The sequence below is a fragment of the Anoplolepis gracilipes genome, chromosome 16 (assembly GCF_047496725.1).
Source record: "Anoplolepis gracilipes chromosome 16, ASM4749672v1, whole genome shotgun sequence".
NCBI lineage: Eukaryota > Metazoa > Arthropoda > Insecta > Hymenoptera > Formicidae > Anoplolepis > Anoplolepis gracilipes.
The window spans coordinates 6,869,900-6,892,608 of record NC_132985.1 but is presented as its reverse complement, the minus strand read 5'-3'; the positions used below and the strand labels follow the sequence as shown (position 1 = coordinate 6,892,608).

Here is a 22,709-nt window from a genome sequence, read left to right as displayed (position 1 = left end):
ACAAATGTCGCTGTTCAACTGTACGCACGCTATTTATACTTGTTAATACCGGCTTGGCGGGGCAGAGAGTTTTTTAGAATGTTATTATAGATTTTGGATAAATATTCGGTATCTGTCTGCAAATTGAGGCTGTTATATTGTTTTTTAATATGCAGCATTTCAAAAACCAGTCGCTTATTCTATGTCTAAGATTTCGGTCTCGTTCCAGTTAAAATCGTGGTTTAAATTGATCCTATGGTCAGTTATGAGGGATTTTGTGTTAGTGTTCCGATTAATATGTTGCCTATGTTCCTTAATTCTAGTATTAAGTTTCCTACAGGTCTGTCCCACGTAAGATGCGTCACAATCATTAGATTTAATTTTATACACCACGTGGGTATTAGAATACCTTGGTGTCTTATCCTTGTGTGCTTTAATACGTTTGTTGAGACTGAAATAAGAGCCGGTGTCTCTAACGATATTATTGAATTTATCCGATAAATGGGGTAAAAAAGGAATCGTGAAAAAAGAAGAAGATTTATGGGTACCCATTAAAATTCATTTTTGATACCATTAATGTTATGTTCCATGAATTGCAGACGGTAAATATCTAGAAAAAGTCACACCTCGCCGATGATGTTGACCTTGATATATTTCCTTATAAAAAGGAAAGTTCTGATCAATTTTTTCTAATAACTTGATTAGCAATCTCGTTTGTTTTCTGAGATATGCGACTTTAAAATATTATAATTTTCCTACATACATATGCAATAGTACTAATAATTTTTATTTTTATTAGCATGAAATAATGTAAATATGAGCGAAGGAATATTTTTATAACACACACACACACACACACACGACGGTGCAAGGGGGGCCCTAGGCCCCCCTCTCACCCCCTTCACCTCGCTTTGCATGTACGTTGCAAGCAAAGTTCCCATGGGTTTGCAACTTTTCATGCGAAGCGAGGTGGACGGGGTGAGTGCAGGGGGAGGGCAAAGACCCATTTTGCAACCCCCCCGTGTGTGTGTGTGTATGATATGAAAATATTCCCTCACTCATATTTATATTATTCCATGCGAATAAAAAGGAAAATTATTAGTACTATTGCACATGTATGTAGGAATTTTGTAATATTTCAAAGTCGCATATCTCAGAAACCAAATGAGACCGCCGCAAAATTCAAAGCATGCCTTACTTAGGAGTGTACCCTCTACAACATATATCAAGGTCATTGGAATCGGGGGTGGCTCCCTATAAGAAAACATTTATATATATATATATATCCAAATGCATTTAATTTCAGACAATAAAGAATCGAAGAAATTAATCAATCACATGTCTAGAGAATGCATTGATGTTTATGTTTTTTTATATACGTGATTGTTTGATTTTTCGCGAGCATGATCGAGTAGATATAAATGAGGAAAAGAAAGATATCAATGTCTCTGTATTCAATATTTAAAAATACATACATGTTGAAAATATTGTTGTTGCAAATATAAGAATATAAAATGCAAATAAATTTTATGTGCACACTCTTTGTATATTTTTAATTAATTTATGTTTTATTTTAGTAATTTTATTTCAATACAGTCGAATGTCGATAATTCAAATCTTAAAGGGATAAAAAAATAATTCGAGTTAATGAATATTTCCAGTTCGAGTTATAGAGGTTTTGACAGATTTTAATTTTGACACTAACTTAAAAATGTACATTGAAATTATTCATAAATAACACAAAGTTAAAAAGTAGAGAAAAATGTACACTTATTTAAATACGTAAATGTTTAGATATATAGTTATATATAAAATATATGTTATAATTATTTTTCTAAAACTACAAATTACTTATAAAGGTTACACAACATTTCCCAACAATAACACAAATAATAAGAATAAAATATAATACAAAACAGTAAAATTGTAATTGCGATATATATGATATTTCTTAGATAAATAAACTTAAATATTCAAAAGTACTTATTATTTTCTTATCGTGGCTCAATAGTAAGATATATACCATTTTTGGTCGCAAGTACAACGCTTTTTTGGTCGAAAATTATCGAAACTATAGTTCGAGGGTCAAGTATGAACTTAAATCTTGATAGAAAATTCACAAATCTCGAACCTGAAAATTAATAATAATAAGTAATAATAACAGAAAAATTTTATAATGTAATTATAAGACTTTATTTTTGTTATTAATAAAATACTGATAGATAATTTATTTGCTGTCAACTTTAAAATAAATTTTTAATTAAAAAAATACATACTTAAAATAAACTTTTAAATATTAAAACAATATTTATATCCTGGATGATTTAAAACAACTTGGTGTCCTTAAAATGACATGTTCTTGAGCAAATTCTAAGACGATTTTTACTTTTACAAAATTTTGTTTGATGCTTAGTTTCTGAGTGATAATTAAAAATAGTTAGTTATTTACGAGCCGAGTATAACGCGCAAGGACGGTGCAACGCGTCGTGAAACAAATGGCTCTTTTAGACAGTTAATAATATTACACAATAATTATTTAAAAATTTACAAAATAAATTTTGTAAAAGGAAAAATTGTCTCAGAATTTACTCAGGAATATGTCATTTTAAAGACACCAAGTTGTTTTGAACCACCCTGTATATAATATATATATCTATCGATATATCCAGATCCTGATAAATTTGATTATGAACAATTTGACGAAGATAAGATAGCAGCCAGACATCTTTATGCCATTCAGAGAAAGATCACGAGTTTGTATTGGTGAGGGTAAATAAATCTTTTCTATCTAATTTTTAAAAAATTTGTTATTTCTTGTTGTTTACAAACTTTTTCTTTTAATTTTTTATATTATATATCGTTTACAGTAGTCTTTTATTAAACTAGCAGTGGGAGAAACATATATATATATATATTGTAAGCAAGTGGTTATTTTAGGAAAATAGCTTTTGACTAGGCAGATGCTATCTGGCTGGTCAAATGGCTTTTATTTATTTATTTCTGTTCAAATGTTATTTTCCTAGGCATTTGTCTGAACACTATTTAGGAAAATAGAAATAAAGATTATTTTGTAAAGCAAAAATAGTGAAAAGATTCAAGTATTTTGGTTTAATAGGATTAATAAGATAATTAACTGAAATATACTGAAAATCAATTCAAAATTTGCAAGTTTATAGAAATATGCTATAGATATTATTATCAATGCAAGCTTATGGGGACAAAATGATATGTATGAGCTTCATCAATCCAGTCGCTATTAAAGTATTTATTGTTGTAATGTTCTTAAACATAGACATCTTGAGAAATGTAGTATTCAAAACTTGTATTGCTATGTCAAAATTCTGTATTTTTCAAGAGCATTCTTCTTTCTAATCAGTTAATTGATGAAAAAAAAATCTTAATTTAAAAAAGCATAAAAAGCAATTTTTTTAATAAAACATGTTTATCACTCGCTTTTTAAATTTGTTATTAATTTGTATTGTGAGGTTTTTATTTTTTATATAATATATATTATGTATTTTAATACATATATATATATATATAATATAACTTGTTTTAATAATTTTAATTCATTTCTAAATATATAAATATTAAAATCATTCAAGAATTAAAGTGTCCGCGCCTTTTTCAAAGTGTCTCATGCCTAGAGAAAAATAACTTTGCAGATAAACTAAAAAACTTTGCATACAGTTTAAGATAAAAGTAATAGGTTAAGTTTAAAGTTTTGTTTTTTTTCTTACATATCCTAATTGAATTTTTGTTATAGATTAATAAGCCTGTAAACTTATTGTTAACCTATTATCTTATCTTAAACTATTATTTTATCTTAAACTGTCTGCAAAGTAATTCTTTTAGCTGATAAAAAAAATTGCATCAATGCCTCCCTCTAGTTTATTGACAAAGTTATTCAAAGATTACATAAACAAAAAATAGATTAGTAAGTTCATTTATCAAACTACGTTTTAAAATAACTAACTCAATGTTTTTGTTCCACACGTAAACATACAATGCTTCTTATATGCAATCTTATGTAATATCTTACATAATATAAAGGCCAGTTTGTAACACAGGTATTCACCTACTCCGAACAGTACTAACTACTAACCGTTATTCAGGAAGTGGAAAATGTTTGTATTATTTATAAGAGTTTTGTGGGACTCTGACCTAACATCCATAGTTCAGCTACCAATGGCAAAAAAAATTGGCAAACGCAATTCAAACATTCTGAAATAATACTGCAGCTATCCGTATCCAGTGTAGATTTCTCCGTACTGCCAATATACAGTATGCCAATGTGCATTCAGTTACGATGAACTAGTGAGAGACCCACCAGACTCATTATTAGACGCCGGATCATTCGTCTTTTTTGAAGTCGTAATATTTTATTACTGTGTATAAAATGATATTAAGCAAGAGATCTGAGTAGCTCAGATTGTAAGAGAAGGTCTCTGGAAAGCAAACGATCTCTAGTTCAATTTCTAATGCAGCCATTTGCCTACGACATATATATATATAATTTTTCCCAAACGTCCTTGGAAATCTCACAGTCTTTGATTTGTTTTAGCTCTGATGGATTAATGGAAAGAATGAGATCGAATTTGGCTTTGCGATCTTCAATAACCCATACATACCCCGCCTAAGATGCTGCTCGTGTGATTGAATCGGTTGAGACAATGGGTCTCGGCTATATTTTGTATATTTTGTCTTGAATATACACTTGTTTTATGAATCTCTTCGTTTTTTGACTCTATATACAGGGTGAGCCATTTTAATCTATCACCTCAAATATTTCTGTTCCTTTGCATTTTACAAGAAATTGTTTCAGACAAAAGTTGTATGGTTCCAAGGGGGCCTTAAAGTGGCACCATCAGTTTGACCTTGGATAGTCGTTTGAAAGTCACGTGAAGATTATTTTGAATTTCTTAAATGGAACACCCTATATATTTTTGCACATTCTTGTAGCTTATATCTCGAGAGCTTTCCAAACCACTATAATAAAATGTTTTTTTCATTAAATACTTTTCGAGTTAAATATAGCCTAATACTTTTATGCACAGAATAATAAGGAGACAAATCAATTGGTATAAAGAAAACACATAGTTATCTTTAAAAAAAAATCTGACTTTACAACTAATAGTTACACATTTTTATTTTAACATAATTGTGTTTTAATTATGCCAATTGATTTGTCTCATTATTCTGATCTTCATGTTACTCTTCAAGGTCGAACTGATGGTGCCATTTTAAGGGCCCCTTGAAACCATACAACTTTTGTCTGAAACATTTTCTTGTAAAATGCAAATTTGGGGTGGTAGATTAAAATGGGTCACCTTGTATACTTAAAAGAAAATAATTGAGAAAAATATCTATATATGACTGTGTGAAAAGAATACGCGTGTCCGTACAGAGCTTCTCTTTTGTTAACAGAACAAAAGGTTTGTTTTTTATTCCTGTACTTTTGAACTAGTGCAATAAGATAGAATGAGACAAATATATTTTTTCTCCTTTTAACTTACTGCACCAGTTCAGAAGTGCGGGAATAAAAAAACAAGCCTAAAGACGTTCGCGCGGGCGATGATTGCGCGACGAATTGAATATCCAACATGATATTTTTTAGATAAATAGACTGAAATGTTCAAAAGTACTTAATATCTTCTTAACGTGGCTCGATAGTAAGATATATACCACCTTTGACCGCAAGTACAAAGCTTTTTTGATTGAAAATTATCGGAACCGTAGTTCGAGGGTCAAGTTTGAACTTGAATCTCGATAGAAGACTTATAAGTCCAACCTTAGTTTGCATATAGGCAAATCTGGAACCTAAAATTTAATAATAGTAAGTAATAATGACAATAAGAATTTATGATATAATTATAAGACTTTATTTTTGTTATTAATAAGATAATGATATGAATAGGTAATTCACTTGCTGTCAACTTTACAAAGAATTTTTGATTACAAGAAATATATATTAAAATATAAAATAATAAATATATATTAAAAATATTTTTAAATATTTAAAAAAAAATATATATACATATATATATTTACAATACAATATAAATAAATGTACAATATATTTAATTATTTATATTTATGGGTTTTGAAATTTAGATATTAGTTAATGTTTCTCTCACTGCTAATTTAATAAGAAATTACTGTGAACAATATATAATATAAAAAATTAAAAGAAGTTTGTAATAACAAGAATAATAGATTTTGTACAAATTAAATAGTAAAAAGATTCACTTATTCTCACCAATACAAACTCGTGGTCCTTCTCCGAATGGCAAATAAGCATAAGGATGTCTGGCTGCTACTTCATCTTCGTTAAATCGTTCAGGATCAAATCGTTCGGGTTCTGGATATATCGATGGATCTCGATGTAATCCAAGTATCGGTATAATGATTGCTATCCCTTTTGACACGTGAATATTTATTGTTGGAAGATTTATTTCTTCGGTACAGATGCGATTTAAAATAGGTATAGGTGGATATTTCCGCAAAGTTTCTGCAATATATAAAAAGAAAGTGTTGAAATAATACTCCGAAATATATTTGGATAGTATTGGATGTAATATTAAATATAATATACAAGGCAAGAAATATCACTGTATATGTTGTGTATAGACCTTTAATTATTAGTAGAATTTTTAATATGTTCTGTTTGTAAAAGGAATTTAATAAAAATATAATTAGTCCCGATCTTATCGCACAAAAACTTGCCGTTTATTACTTTGTGAAGATATGTCATTTCGTTTATGGCATTGTACGTCAGTTCGCCATGTTTATTTAATATTTCGTCAATTTCCTTGCGAAGTTTGTCCTGCAAGTCTTGTTGTTGAGCTAATTCGTATAAACAAAACGTTGCTGTCGTCGAAGAAGTTTCGAAGCCAGCGACGAAAAAGACAAACGCTTGCGCAACCGCTTGTAAAAAAGTGAGCCTATTTATGTTTGTGGATGCTGTATAAAAATAAAATATTTTATACTATAATCTCGATTTTTTTAGAAATATTAAATATATACATATCATTACTTATATTTAATTTAAATAAAAAATATGTACGTAGAAATACGTATTATTTTCAAAAATAAAATTTATTTCAAAGAACAAGACAAGCGCAATAAAAAAAAAATAAGAAATAATAATAATAAAATATATATTATAGTTATATATTTACAAGATTCATCGATATCGACGTTATCGGGTTCAACATAGCCCTTTTCCATAAGTTGTATGAGTAGATTCATAAAATCATGCCTGACGATGTTATGCGTTTGTCTATATTCCACATTGTCCCGAAATGTTTTCGTCAAAAATTTGGTAACTCCTCGGTCAATTATAGGGATGGAAAAGAAATCCAGTACTTGGGGCATGAACCCAAATACAGCGAACCAAAAGGGATGCTTTTCAAAAATTTTTTTTCCCCAATATCGAAACTCATTGTCGCCTTCTTTCATGCAATTGGATTTTACTCCAAAAGCCGCCGACATAATTATATCCGTGGTATATCTACAAATTTATTTTCTATAAATTACTATAATATTAAAAAAATTATATTTACAGGGTGTCCCATTTTAATTCCTCCAGTGAAATATCTCGAAAAGTAAGCGTTGCCGGAAAAAAAGTTTCGGACAAAAGTTGTAGGGTTTCGAGGGGGCCATAAAATGGTACCCTTGGTTTGACCTTGAATTTTCATTTGGAACAAATGAAAAAAAATGAAAAATGGAACACCCTATATATTATTGCATATTTTTCTAGCTTATCTCGAGAGCTTTCCAAAACACTATAATTAAATGTTTTATCGTGAAGTACTTTCCGAGTTATAAGGCTTCAAAGTTGCAATATTTTGACATAAAATGCAAGATATCTCGTAAAATATTCATTTTTCGATTATCTTACCGTAATACTTTTATGCACAGAATAATGAGACGAATCAAGTGGTGTAATTAAAACACATAGTTATCTTTAAGAAAAAATCTGAATTTACAACTAACAGTTACACATTTTTACTTTAACATAATTATGTGTTCTAATTACGCCAATTGATTCGTCTCATTATTTTGTGCATAAAAATATTAGGGTAAGATAATCGAGAAATGAATATTTTACGAGATATCTTATATTTTATGTCAAAATATTGCAACTTTGAAGCCTTATAACTCGAAAAGTGTTTAATGAAAAAACATTTTATCGAGGTGTTTTAGAAAGCTCTCAAAGTCAGCTACAAGAATATGTAACAAAAAATATGGGGTGCCATTTAAAAAAATTTAGGTGACCTTCAAATGACTCTTCAAGGTCAGACCAATGGTATCATCTTATGGCCACCTTGAAACCATACAACTTTTGCCTGAAACAATTTTCTTTCCCAAGCTTGGTTTTCGAGATATTCGACTGGAAGAATTAAAATGGGATACCCTGTATATAAGGATTTTTTTTTAATTTTACTTTGCAAACCAATCTTTTATCTCAATGCAATCTCTTGTTTGAGCCACGTCTTCTAGGCTGCTCACTAATTCTTCGCCACACATCTTCAGAATCGCAAACATCTGTTTTATTTTTCCCGAAGTGAAGGTGGGTGTCATTTTGACGCGCAAATTCCGCCACTTCTTCCCAGACAGTGCAAACAAATGACCGGTTAATGGATCAACCTTCTCGTTGCAGAATACTCCGCGATCATGGAAATTTTTGAACTCCTTCGTCAGCACTACCCGAATAAGCTCAGGATCAGTAATTATTAGATTTGGCTTGAAAAATGCATATATTCCAAAGGCACGATGATCTTTGTATTTTACGTAGAGGTCGTAAAAAAACTCGCCTGTGAAGAAGTTCCTTTTTGCTCAACTACACTATTTTTCATCTCAAATAAGATAAAGAACAGGATAAAAAGATTGCACATACAAATATGTAAGTGCACTATACTGTAAGAATAGAGACTCACCTATTGATACTTTGTTAGTCACTAAGGATCCGATGTTACCTGTTGGCACAACAGGCTCTACATAAAAGACACCTTTTTTGCGCCAGTAATTGAACAATACATACTTATAATAAGTATGTATAATAATCAAAGCAACAATGAAAATAACAATTAATACTACGAGTGTCATCGTAACTTCTGTCTGAAACGAATAAAAATAAATACTTTATTACATTTCATTACAATTACAAAATTCGATAACACTTGATTAAATTTATAAAAAATGTGAAATATTACAAAGATATTCATTTTTGTTTAAATTATAAATTTCTTGTAAAGTACATAAGAAAAGATCTAATCGAATTAGAAGAAATTAATATATTAAACATTGAACTTATTAGAGTAATTGGAGATGAATTTTATTAGTTATTTGTTCTCTTTTTATCTTGATTAAGAGAACTATCATATTAGTACAAATACAGAAAATATTCCATTATACATAATTAAATATGAATTGATATTCTTGAATAAAATTTTAATTTTACGGTATTATTGAATTAACTTGATGAAGATATTTAAACATTAGCACTTAAAAAACTCTTGTAAAATAAATAATACTTATACATTATAATTTTATTAAAAAATGACTTAACAAATAATCTTTTTGTAATTTTAATAATAAATAACTAAAATGATAATCCTGCATTATATTTTTATTAAAAATTGATAACACATAATCTATTATTACAAAAATATGCAAACTTATTATTTGGAGAATTCTGAATTTATATAAAAAAATTATACAATTATCAATACCTTTTTTACAAAAGAACGTTTGTTCAAAATGATCTTTCTCTCCAAAATCGAAGCGATTTGCGAACTCGATTGCTATCAAGATTTATTTTTGCATGTCACGATTACTGCATGTCTTGTACATTCACTTATTAATATGTTCTAAAGTACTGGGAGATATCGTAATCGCGAGTGCGCTTATATACAGATGTGATTAAATTTTTCATTTTTTTTTTATTATTGATTGATTGATTCTTATATAAGAAATCCAAGTAATAAAAACAATATAGTGTACGTAGCGGAAGATGATAATGACCCACAAACGTCGTTGCAATTATCTGTCTGCGGTAGTGGCTTTACGTACTCTACCAAGTCATTCACAACGTCTTTCAGCCTGAAATATGACTGTAAACAATATTTTTTCAGACTTGAAAAATAATGCAAAGACTGGCTGCATCGGAAATCGAGCTAGAAACGTTTTGCTTTTCGGGAAATTTCTCTTTACCATCTGAGCTATTCGGAGACCTCTTGCCTAATGTCATTTTACACACAATAATAAAATATTATGAAATACCCCATATTAGGACTTTTCTCCCACAAGTAAGATAATGAATTATCAAAAATGTAAATTTCTATTTTTTTTTGTTGGTTTTTTTATTTTAAAATATTTAACACGTTAATTATAATACTTTTTTGTGTGCTCTTTGTTGGGATGATAAATTTTGATTTAAATCTCTAAAATATGTTATTCTAATTTTATAGACGCATGATATAAAAAATATTTGAAAGATATAAATTTTTTTATGCCAAAAGTAAGACTTATTTTTTGTTGTTCTTTTGAAATGTTAAAAAACGTTAATATTGCAATATATTTTTCTGCGCTCTTTGTTAGAAAGATAAATTTTTATTTGAATCTCTAAGATATGTTATTTTAATTTTATAGACTTTTATAGATACACACAAGATATAAAAAATATCTTAAAAATATTTTATAATTTTTTTTGGCACCGAAAAGTAAAGCTTTTGTTTTCTGTTCTGAAGTACAGTTCTATATTATTTAACTAATAATAGAAAGTACCTGTGATGTTACATTTATGTAATAAAAATTAATGAAACGGCTTTTAATTGAAAGTGTGTTTTTCTGCATTTAATTTCCTTAAAAACCTTACTATCTCACATATTAAGATACCTTTTTCAAAACAAACGAATTCTTCAAGCCTAAGAAAAATCATTGTAGCAAATAAAATACACATTTGAGCTATTAATGCTTTTTAGTGGCAAAACTTGAATGTACTAGCTATAAAACCACGTAAAGTTTTTGAATTAAAAATTACAATTAAAGAAAATGTAAGCTTTTAAAAAAAGTATCTCATAATTGACACCTTTACCCTACTATAAAATATATAAACTTTTAATTTTAAATTTCTCCACATCAAAAATTGTATATAAAGTACCCTTGTAATAGGCACAAAAAATAAGTAAAAAAAATTCAAGATTTGATCAACTATGTTCAGTGAATTGCAAAATGTCGTGCTTATTCAATTTTTGTCATTAGTTGGCTAATTACTTCAATAACTGGTGTAATTACAATATAATTATCTGTTCAAGAGAAGAAGTACTGTTTACAATATTCTTTTATTTTGATAGTATCTTGTGCTATCTAAATACTATCTGATAAAGAAGTGTCAAGTACATCAACAAACTCTAATGTGAACCACCTGGCTCATTTGCAATCATTAAAAGGAAAGATTATATGGTCATAAATTCATCGCATTAATAAGCTAAAAAAAATATTATACTGCAAAAAGGCTTGCTTTTTAGTTTTTAATAACTAAGTCACTTCAAAATTAATAAATATTGTCGATCTAAGTATTCAAAATAAAATGTCGTCATAATGTAATTAAAGCGACACAATGCGTTACTTTTCTTCAATAATCCGACATTCGATTTTGTCACATAATTATAATAACACAGTATTATTGTCTTCTAGATTTAACATAACATCAGCCTATAAGTGTTTAAAAATTCAGATAAGTACATAATACTAAAATCAGAAATTATTCTGCAGTATAACTATTACAATTATTATAATTACTGTTATAATTATTACAAAAAAATAAGTAATTTTCCGTCGTATTATCAAAAAATAATAAAAAAAAAGATTATAAATTTTTTTTTCTATATTGCACCAACTCGAAGAAATTGAAAAAATTTGAGAGTATTGAGACATATAAAAGGAATATTCTCTAAAAGTTTGATGATTGAACCTCGAAAGGAACATGTTAAAAAAGCCACTTCTTAATTTCAATCTTTTTTTCGAAAAATCGAGCTTTAATTCGAGATTCATGAAAAAATATTTTTTTGTGTCTTTCGTTGATAAGTATTCAGAAAAAAATCGATATGGAATCATCTCAAATATTTACAAAAAAGAAAAATAAAAACTGAAAATGACATTTTTCTCGATAACTCAAGAAAATTATATAAATATTTAAATATATAATTATATGTATATAATTATTTGTAATAATTATTTTTCTAAACTAAAAATTACTCATAATTTTCCTTCGATAATATAAATAATAAGAGTAAAATATAACGCTATAAGGAAAATTGTAATTATGATATTTTAGCTAAATAAACAGATATATTTAAAACTTACTAATAATTATCGCAGCTCGATATTAAGATATATACCATCTTTGGCTGCAAGTATGGCGGTTTTTTTACTGAAAATGATCGGAACCGTAGTTCGAGGATTAAGTTTGAACTTGTATCTTGATAGAAGACTCACAAGTCCAATCTTAGTTTGTATGTAGCCAAATCTTGAACCTGAAAATTAATAGTATGTAATGTAAGTATAATAATAGTAAAACTATTATTAATAAGATAATAGTGATAATACTCATATATTGATAAGATAATGCATTAGATAAATCACTTGCTGTAAACTTTACAAAGAATTTTTAATTACAACAAATACATATTAAAAATACATGTTTAAATATTAAAAAAAAAAAACATATATATATATATATATATATATTTACAATACAATAAACAAGTGTACAATAAATAAAATATTTAAATCCTTATATAACGGGTTTTGAAAGATTAATATTAATTAAGGTTTCCTCCACTGTTAATTTAATACAAAATTAAAAGAACCATATATAATATAAAAAATTAAAAGAAAAAATAGCTAATGACAAGAAGTAAAAAATTTTTTATAAATTAAATAAAAAAGGTTTACTTATCCTCACCGATACAAACTCGTGGTCCTTCTCCGAATGGCAAATAAGTATAAGGATGTCTGGCTGCTACCTTATCTTCATTAAATCGTTCAGGATCAAATTTATCGGGATCTGGATATATCGATGGATCTCGTTGTAATCCAAGTATCGGTATAGTGATTACCATCCCTTTTGGCACGTGAATATTTGTTGTTGGAAGATCTATTTCCTCGGTACAAATGCGATTCAAAATAGGTGCAGGCGGATATTTTCTCATTGTCTCTGCAATATATAAAAAAGTATAAAAATAATACTTCGAAATATATAATCAGTTACTATTGAACATGTATATTTAATTATTATACATTATATAACATATAAAATGTTAGATATTATAAGTCAAGAGATATCAATATACAGATATTTAAATCTATTTAAATGTATTATGTTTAAATCTAATAATTAATCTTTGATTATAAGTAAAATTTTTAATCGATTTGTAAAGGAAATTAATAAAAATGTAATTGATCCCGACTTTTTTATTTACAGACAATAAACTTGCCGTTTATAACTTTGTGAAGATATGTCATTTCGTTCACAGCATTGTACGTCAGTTCGCCATGTTTTTTTAATATTTCGTCAATTTCCTTGCGAAGTTTGTCCTGCATGTCCTGTTGTTGAGCTAATTCGTATAAACAAAACGTTGCTGTCGTCGAAGAAGTTTCGAAGCCAGCGGCGAAAAAGACATAAGCTTGCGCAATCGCTTCTAACAAAGTGAGCTTATTTATGTTTGTGGGTGCTATATACAAATAAAATATTTTATATTATAATCTCGATTCTTTTAGAAATATTCTTTATATATGTATCATTGTTTATATTTAATTAAAATAAGAAATATGTACAGGGTGCTTCCGCAACATACGATCAGTAAATTGGGTTGCCTATCTAACGATCGGCCGGGGCATGTTTTACCGACCTCGCATAATCGAAAATTAATGAAATCAGAGGATTGATTACGTAATTTTTTCTTTGTGAAAAGTGAAAAAATTACATGATTGATACCTTAAATGCAAATCCGATAAGGAATGAGGAAACTGAAATCGGCATTTAACATACAGTATAATTGTAATATATTTATTAATATGAATAAAATAACATACACATAGAAAATTTTACATTAAAAATAACTATAATATGAAGTAACTGCGGACCATTAAGAACATTCCAAGTTAAAATGCTACGTAAAACTATAAAAATTGACGTAAATAATGTAATTTTTACGTAAATTATGTCAATTTTTACAGGTTTACACAGCATTTTAACTTGAAATGTTTTTAATAGTCCACAGTTACTACTTATCATAATAATTTTTAATATAAAATTTTCTTCGTGTAGATAACACAATTAAAATATAATAACACAGATAAAATAGGAAATAAAATATAATAATTGTGTTAATTGTGTTATTATATATTTTAATTGTGTTATCTATCTTATTTTATTTATATTATTAAATATTACAATTATACTGTATGTTAAAAGCCAATTTCAGTTTCCTCATTCCTTACCAGATTTTCATTAAGGTATCAATTACGTAATTTTTTCATTTTTCACAAAGAAAAAATTATATAATCGATCCTCTGATTTTATTAATTTTCGATTATGGGAGGTAAAGCATGCCCCTGCTGATTGTCAGATAGGCAACCCAACTTACTGATGTTCTGTATGTTGGAGAAACAGCGTACATAGAAATACGCATTATTTCAAAAATAAAATTTATTGTAAAGAACAAGATGAGTATGATAGAAAAATAAGAATCATTAATATAAAACAAATATATAGTTATATATTTACAAGATTTATCGATATCTTTCACATCATCGGGTTCAACATAGCCTTTTTCCATAAGTTGAATGAGCAGATTAAAAAAATCATGTTTGACGATGTTATGCCTTTGTCTATATTCCACATTGTTTCGAAATATTTTCGTAAAAAATTTGATAATACCTCTATCAGTTAAAGGGATGGAAAAGAAATTTAGTATTTGCGGCGTGAACACAAATAAGACTATCCAAAACATATGCACTTCAAAAATTTTTTTTCCATAATATCGAAACTCATTGTCGCCTTCTTTTATGCAATTGGATTTTACGCCAAAAGCTGTCGACATAATTATATCGGTTGTATATCTACAAATTTATTTTTCTCAAATTTTTAATAAATTAATAATAAAAAAAATTTTTCTTTATATCTATATATACAGGATGTCCAATAATTCGTAAAAAATCTCTCGTGTACAGATAGAGCGGATCAAACTAAGCAAAAAAATTCCTTTACAATCTTCGTAATAATTATTGAGAAATTAATTATAAAATATCGACCAATTTGCGCCAACATGTTGGCAATTTGCGAAAAAACAGCCCACTGTTATATGCGTGCGACTAACAACCGCGTGACAGCGGCCTGACTTTTTTCGCCACGTGCTAATACTCACACCGATTGGTTGATACTTTTTAATTAATTTCTCTATAATTATTCCGAAAATCGCAAAACAATACAGAACTTTTTTGCTTAGTTTGATCCGCTCTATCTGTACGCGAGAAAGTTTTTACGAATTACCGGACACCCTGTATAAGAATTTTTTGAATCTTACCTTCCAAACCAATCTTTTATTTCTATGCAATCTCCTGTTTGAGCCACGCTTTCTAGGCTGCTCACCAATTCTTCGCCGCACATCTTCAGAATCGCAAACATCTGTTTTATTTTTCCCGATGTAAAGGTGGGTGTCATTTTGACGCGCAAATTCCGCCACTTCTTCCCAGACAATAGGAACAAGTGACTAGACAATGGATCAATCTTTTCGTTGCAGAACATCCCGCGATCATGGAAACTTTTGAATTCTTTTGTCAAAACTATTCGAATAAGATCAGGATCGGTGATTACCAAATTTGGTTTGAAAAATGTATATATTCCAAAGGCACGATAATGTTTATATTTTATATAAACGTCGTAAAAAAACTCGCCTGTTAAGAAAATTCTTTTGTTCAAATCCACTATTTTTTGTCTCAAATAAGGTTAAGAAGAGAGTAATGAGAAAAAAATAGCACACTTTGTTATACTAGAGTGAAAAAAAAGTATCGAATTTTTGTCAACCAATTGATTTGTATTATTATTCTGTGCAAAAAATTATTAAAGTAAGATAAATATTTTAGGAGATATATTGTATTATATATGCCATAGTGCTGGAACTTTCAATAAGTCTTATAACTCGAAAAGTTCTTAATAAAAAAATATTTTTTCATAGTGTTTTGGAAAGCTCTTGAGAGTAACCTACAAAAATATGCAATGAAAAATAGAGTGTTCCATATAAGAAATTGAAGGTGACCTTCCCGTGACCTTCAACTGACTATCCAAGATCAATGGTACCATGTTACAGCGCCCTTGAAACCATATAACTTTTGTTTAAAATATTTTTCTCTAAAATTTGTATTTTCCGAGATTTCTTAGGGTTTCAATACTTTTTGCTCACCCATAAATGCATTAAACAATAAGAAAAGATACTCACCTAATGTTACTTTGTTAGTCACTAAGGATCCGATGTTACCTGTTGGCACAACAGGCTCTAAATAAAAAACACCTCTTTTGCGCCAAAAATTAAACAACACATACTTATAATAAGTATATATAATGATCAAAGTAACGATGAAAGTAGTAATTAATTCCGCGATCATCGTAAGTTCTATCTGAAACACATAAATATAAGCATTACATTTTATTACAATTACAAAATTCGATAACATTTGATTAAAATAATAAAAAGTTCGAAATATTGCAAATGATATTTATTTTCGTTTAAATTATAAGTTTCTTATAAAATACATGAGAAAGAAGGCAATCGAATTGGAAGAAATTAATATATGAAATACTGAACTTGCTGGAGAAACCATAACTTAGTTTAGTTTTATTATTTTTTTCTTCTCTTTGCGCAGATTAAGAGAAATCCTTTATTAGTACATTTATAGAAAATATTCTATATAATTTTTTTTATAAATCGATTTTCTTTAATAAAATTTCAATTTTACAGTATTATTTGATTGATTTGATAAAAGCATTTAAACATTGAAACTCAAAAGTTTTTAAAACAAAATTAGGCAATGAAAAGCCAACACGGATGTAGGACGTGAATAATTTCAAAGCAATAATTCAATTAAATATTTATTCATCATCCATACTTTTCGAACTCCTTTCGAGCCTTCTTCAGTGACTTAAAAAAAATATAGAAACAATCAAATGAGATAAAAAAAATTAAAATAACAATATAAATAATAAGAGAACTGACAATAAAATCAATATACAGTATCGGCCAAAAATATATCACCTTTAGTATTTTTGAATATAATTTTATTTAAATTGCATGGATATTTATAATATCATAATATATGTTTTGATAGTAAATACAACTTACCAAATAAAATATTTTTCATAAAATAATATAAAAATTTAATTTTAATAATATAAGAAATTAATTTTATAAGTAAGTAAATTAAATTAAATTTATGCTCAAAAATCCTAAAGGTGATATATTTTTGGCCGGTACATACATTTGCCTGATTGTACATACATTTGTCTGATTGTCAATATGCAAGCAATGTGACTTATCTCAACCGATTCCCACGAATGTCCAATGCAAGAAGCCTCTTAAACGGTTCAAAACGTGACAAAGAGAGATACACTAATAAAAACCAAAAGCACATGTTAAAACTGTCAAAAACTAAAATAAAAATTAATTTAAAATAATGAACCAAAGGCAACAAATTCAGACCGAGAAGAACAGCAGAGACAAAACAATAGATTCATAATAATAAGATGCATATCAAAACAATAACATATCAAATCTTCGATAGCTGGTCTCGATAATTGTTAAATGCTTTATTTAATTTTATAGTATTGCTCTGGAGATTCAAGACATTTTTTTTGCACTTTATATAAGTCATCTTATTGTTAGATATTAATCTTTTTCCCAGAAACGCTTCGTTACCTAATTTGGTTTTAATTATATTATTTAATAATATTGAGAGCTCTTAATTTAGCTGTTTTATTTTAAAAGCTCTTGTAATAAATAATATTTATACATTATATTTTTATAAAAAATGACTTAACAAATCATTTCTAAATAAAATGATAATTTTGTATTTTATTTTAATTAAAAATTAACTTATCAAATAATCTATGTATTATAAAAATGTACAAACCCTTTTGACAAATTTTGGATTTATAAATAATTTATACAATTGTGAATATTATCTTTTTTACCAAACTCTACGAATCTGAGAAATCAACTATTGATTGTTTGCAATATTTATTTCTACAAATCACGATTACTGTATATATATATGAGCACTGAATATCTGACTGAGTATCTGCATTCATCAGTATTTTCCAAAGAACTAAGAGATCATAATCGTAAGTGTGCTTATATTATTAGTCCTACGTCAATCACTTATATAAAAAAAATCAAATAATGACAAACAAGAGTATATGTAGTAAAGGATGATATTGACCTAGATACGTTGTAGCAATTATCTATCCCTGTCAGTGGCTGTTAAACTCTGTGTAAGACATTCAGAAAATCTTTCAGTCTTTCAAAAAATGATTGTTTCTAAACAATGTTTTTGTAGACTCGAAAAATCATGTGACACACGAGTGGCTGAATCGGAACTCGAACCCGAAATCTTTTCGAGGAACTCCTCTTATCATCTAAACTATTCTAATCTCTTGTCTAATGTCATCTTACACAGTAATAAAGTATTACTCCAAAGAGAGCGAATGGTCCGGTGTGTGACGGTAAGTTTGATGAATCTCTCACAATCGATTTATCGCGACTGCATGCACATACTGAAAAATCCATATTAAATAGCTGCAATGTGACTTCAGAACGTTGCGTGTTTTTGATACAGTAATTGATAACTGAACTTTGCTAGATCAAAGTCTTGTCAGTCTCTTCTATAGGATACAGTCATTCCCAACCACTTCCTGAATAGTCGCTACTCTTTGTGAGTGAAAAATGCATAGTAAACTTCCACTAGATAAAATATTATATAAAATTGCGTATGAGAGAAACGTTGCATGCTCACACGTGCAATAAAAACATCGAGTTACCTACTTTAAGATCTACTTTAAGACGTAGTTTTATAAATGAATTTACAATAATTATTATTTTTTTTTTTTTCTGCTCACATAAATTTTAAATGAATTTGCAATAAGCAACTATATACTTTGTCTTAAAAACAACTATGTGGTTTTTTATATCAATTGATTCTTGAATTATTCATTAATAACTATTTTTTATTATCCTTTTTTGCGAACTAAATATTCAAAATAAAATCCCGTTACAATGTAATTGAAGCAACACAATGCGTCACTTTTCTTCAATAATACGGCATCCGATTTCCTCACATAATTATGATAACTCAGCACAGCATTGTTGTCTTTCTCTAGACTTAACATAGCATCAGTCTATAAGTGCTTCCAAAATTGAAAATTCTGTATATCAGTGAAACTGATCCCTAATATTTTTATGCACAGAATAACGAGACCAATCAATTGGCGTAATTAAAACACATAATTATGTTAAAGTAAAAATGTGTAACTGCTTGTTGCAAATTCAGATTTTTTCTTAAAGATAACTATGTGTTTCCTTTACACCAATTGATTTCTCTCATTATTCTGCGCATAAAAGTATTAAGGTAAGATAATCGAGAAATGAATATTTTACGAGATAGCTTGTATTTTATGTCAAAATATTGCAACTTTGAAGCCTTATAACTCGAAAAGTGTTTAATGAAAAAACATTTTATCATAGTGTTTTGGAAAGCTCTCGAGATAAGCTACAAGAATATGCAAAAATATATAGGGTGTTCCATTTAAGAAATTCAAAATGATCTTCACGTGGCCTTCATATGACTCTTCAAGGTCAAACCATACAATTTTTGTCTGAAACATTTTTTCGAATTTTCCATATTTTTCGAGATATTTCACTGGAGGAATTAAAATGGGACACCCTGTATATGTATATATTATCATTTTTACATTAATATTACATAAGTCATTCAAGTAATGAAACAGAAGTGTATGTAATGGAGGTTGTTACTGGTTTAGACACGCTATACCACACATCCATCCGTGGTAGCGACTGTCGTACACAATGTAAGACATTTACAACATCTGTCAGTCCGAAAGATGATTGTTTGTAAGCAATATTTATGTGAAACTCGAAAAAAAATGTGAAGCACGAGTGACTGAAATCGAACCCGAGATATTTTGCTTTTCGGGAAATTTTTCTTACCTTCCAAGCTACTCGGTGATGAAGAAATCCCTACAGAATAAGGGTAGCTACATCTTCAACTCCAGAATGTTGCGTTATTTGTCTTACTTGCCAGTTGGTAGCTGAACTTCAACAAAACTTCTCTAAAAAATAGGAACGTTCCTCACGATTTTCTGAACAACGCTTAATAGTTAGTATTCTTCGAAGTGGACGAATAACGATTACAAGTTGACCTCTATGATATTATATATAAAGTATTACGTATAATATTATTTATAAAGTATTACATATACATAATATTGCATATAAGAAACAATATATGCATAAAAACATCGACAGGTTTCTATTTTAAAACGCAAATAAACTTATAATGACTAATCTTTCCTTTTTGCTTATGTAATCTTTGAATGATTTTGCAATAAGCAATTTTATCTTAGGAATAACTATGTGTGTTTCTACGTCAATCAATTTCTGAATTATTTACAATATAATTAATATGTATCTGCTATGTATAACTAAATCAAAAGTAATACTATAAAATATATAAAATAAACTTTTTATTTTAAATTTCTCTATACAAAAAGAAAATTGTATACAAAGTTTTCTTGCGTTATGCGCAAGAAATAAATAAAATTCAAAGTTTTTTTCACGTTATCAGTTGTGTTCAGTGAATTGCAAAATATCGCGTTTATTCACTGTTTGTCATTATTTAGCTAATTACTTCGATATAACTGATGTAGAAATACAACGTAATTATTTGTTTAGCAAAAAGAGGGACAGCATATTTTACAAGAGCTTTATTTAGATATTATTTTAATCTAGTTGATAAAAAAATGTACATTAACAATGCTAATCACCTCGCTCATTTGCAATCATTGAAAGGAAAGAATGTAAAGTCATTACTTGTCGCATCAATAGGCTCAGAAAACATATTATACTGCAAAGAGGCTTGCATTTTCAATTGTGACTCATTCTAAAATTGATAAATATTAACTAGTTTTTGATATACTCTTTATATTATCAATCATAATATTCAAAATAAAATCTTATCACAATGTTATTGAGCTACGTGTCATTTCTCTTCAATAACGCAATATTCAATTTCATCATATAATTATGATAACAGTTGACGTCTTTTAGCTTTATCATAATATCGGAGTATAAGTGCTTAAAAAATTCAGATAAATGCATAATAATGAAATTAGAAATTATACAAAATTTTACATAAATTTTCATTTAATGTAATATAATTGTAAAAAATAAATTTGCAGCAAATATTTCATTCAAGTTAAACTTACATCAAGATAAATGAAATTTAGAAGAAGGAAGAGTTTATAAGTGCCTGTTTCTTAATTTATTATTGCTTATGACAAAAACTTTATTGTAGGTATAAAAATAGCATGTCGCTATTGTAAGCAAATGAATTAAAGCTACGGATTTTTTATTTTTACTATCAATGCCAAGGTACGTCAGCAGAGTCTGTTCAATTTTTATCACTAAAATTTATTGATTAATTATTTTAACAAGTTTTGTTATAATTCTGTTGGCGTTCTGATGATATATAAATATATATAAAATGTACATTATTTAATATATTGTAATATAATAATATGCAATATTGTATAATACTTATATGTATATAGTGTATTTTACAATATTACATGTCTAAATAAAAAGTAGATAATATATTTGCAACTAACGAGTGTCATTTTGATATTTTTATGATAAAAGTATTCGATTTTCCATCTAAATTTAGTAGAATATAAATAATTAAAATATTGTATACTTTTATCAAACTCAATATTTAGCAATATTAACAGTAATTTAAAATGACATGATTCGTAAAAATGAGTAAATACGTGAGTACATAATAAATACTTTATATATATATTATATTGAGTAATACATTATGTAATTGCGAAATTTTTTTATTTAGCGCAATTTTTATAAATAATTTAATAATTCTTTGTGTTAAAATCAACACTATTTTATGTACATCTACAATTTTATATCGCTTGTATCTTTATTGATTATTATATTTTTTATATGGTAAATTATACAACAATAAAATAATAAAATTGAAATATTAAAAACTTGACAAAATCTTCTTTTATTTTTTAAAATTATTATCGAAAATAATATCGTTGAAATACGTAATTATTATGTAAATAATAAAGAATAATTATATCAAATAAATGTAATATAATTGGATATATCAATATCTCTCTTAAGTTGTAATTTAAAATTTATATAAAGTAGAAGTGTACATGTATACAGTATATGTATATATACATATATATGTATATATTTAATATAATAATTGTAATGATTTTGACATTTTGTACACAAATGGTTAATTCTATTATCAGAAATTTAAAAGTTAATTAAAAAGTTAAAGAAAACGAAGAAGAGAAAAAGAAATAATATTAAATTATAAATATATTATTAGAATTAAATTAAGCG

General features: G+C 27.6%; 1 protein-coding gene across 1 annotated transcript; it reads right to left on the bottom strand.

Annotated features, from left to right (window-relative positions):
- Nucleotides 1-5,153: 5,153 nt before the first annotated feature.
- On the bottom strand, nt 5,154-20,457 carry LOC140674753 (uncharacterized). The gene is made up of 15 exons (XM_072908518.1): nt 20,268-20,457; nt 18,717-18,817; nt 17,524-17,654; nt 16,488-16,665; nt 15,576-15,945; nt 14,777-15,111; nt 13,485-13,721; nt 12,953-13,204; nt 12,361-12,521; nt 8,922-9,102; nt 8,429-8,798; nt 7,161-7,492; nt 6,706-6,942; nt 6,239-6,490; nt 5,154-5,799 (listed from the first exon to the last, which is right to left on the bottom strand). The coding sequence occupies exons 3-15, from the start codon at nt 17,539-17,541 to the stop codon at nt 5,636-5,638; spliced, it is 3,087 nt and encodes a 1,028-aa protein (XP_072764619.1). The 5' UTR covers nt 17,542-17,654; nt 18,717-18,817; nt 20,268-20,457; the 3' UTR covers nt 5,154-5,635.
- Nucleotides 20,458-22,709: the final 2,252 nt, after the last annotated feature.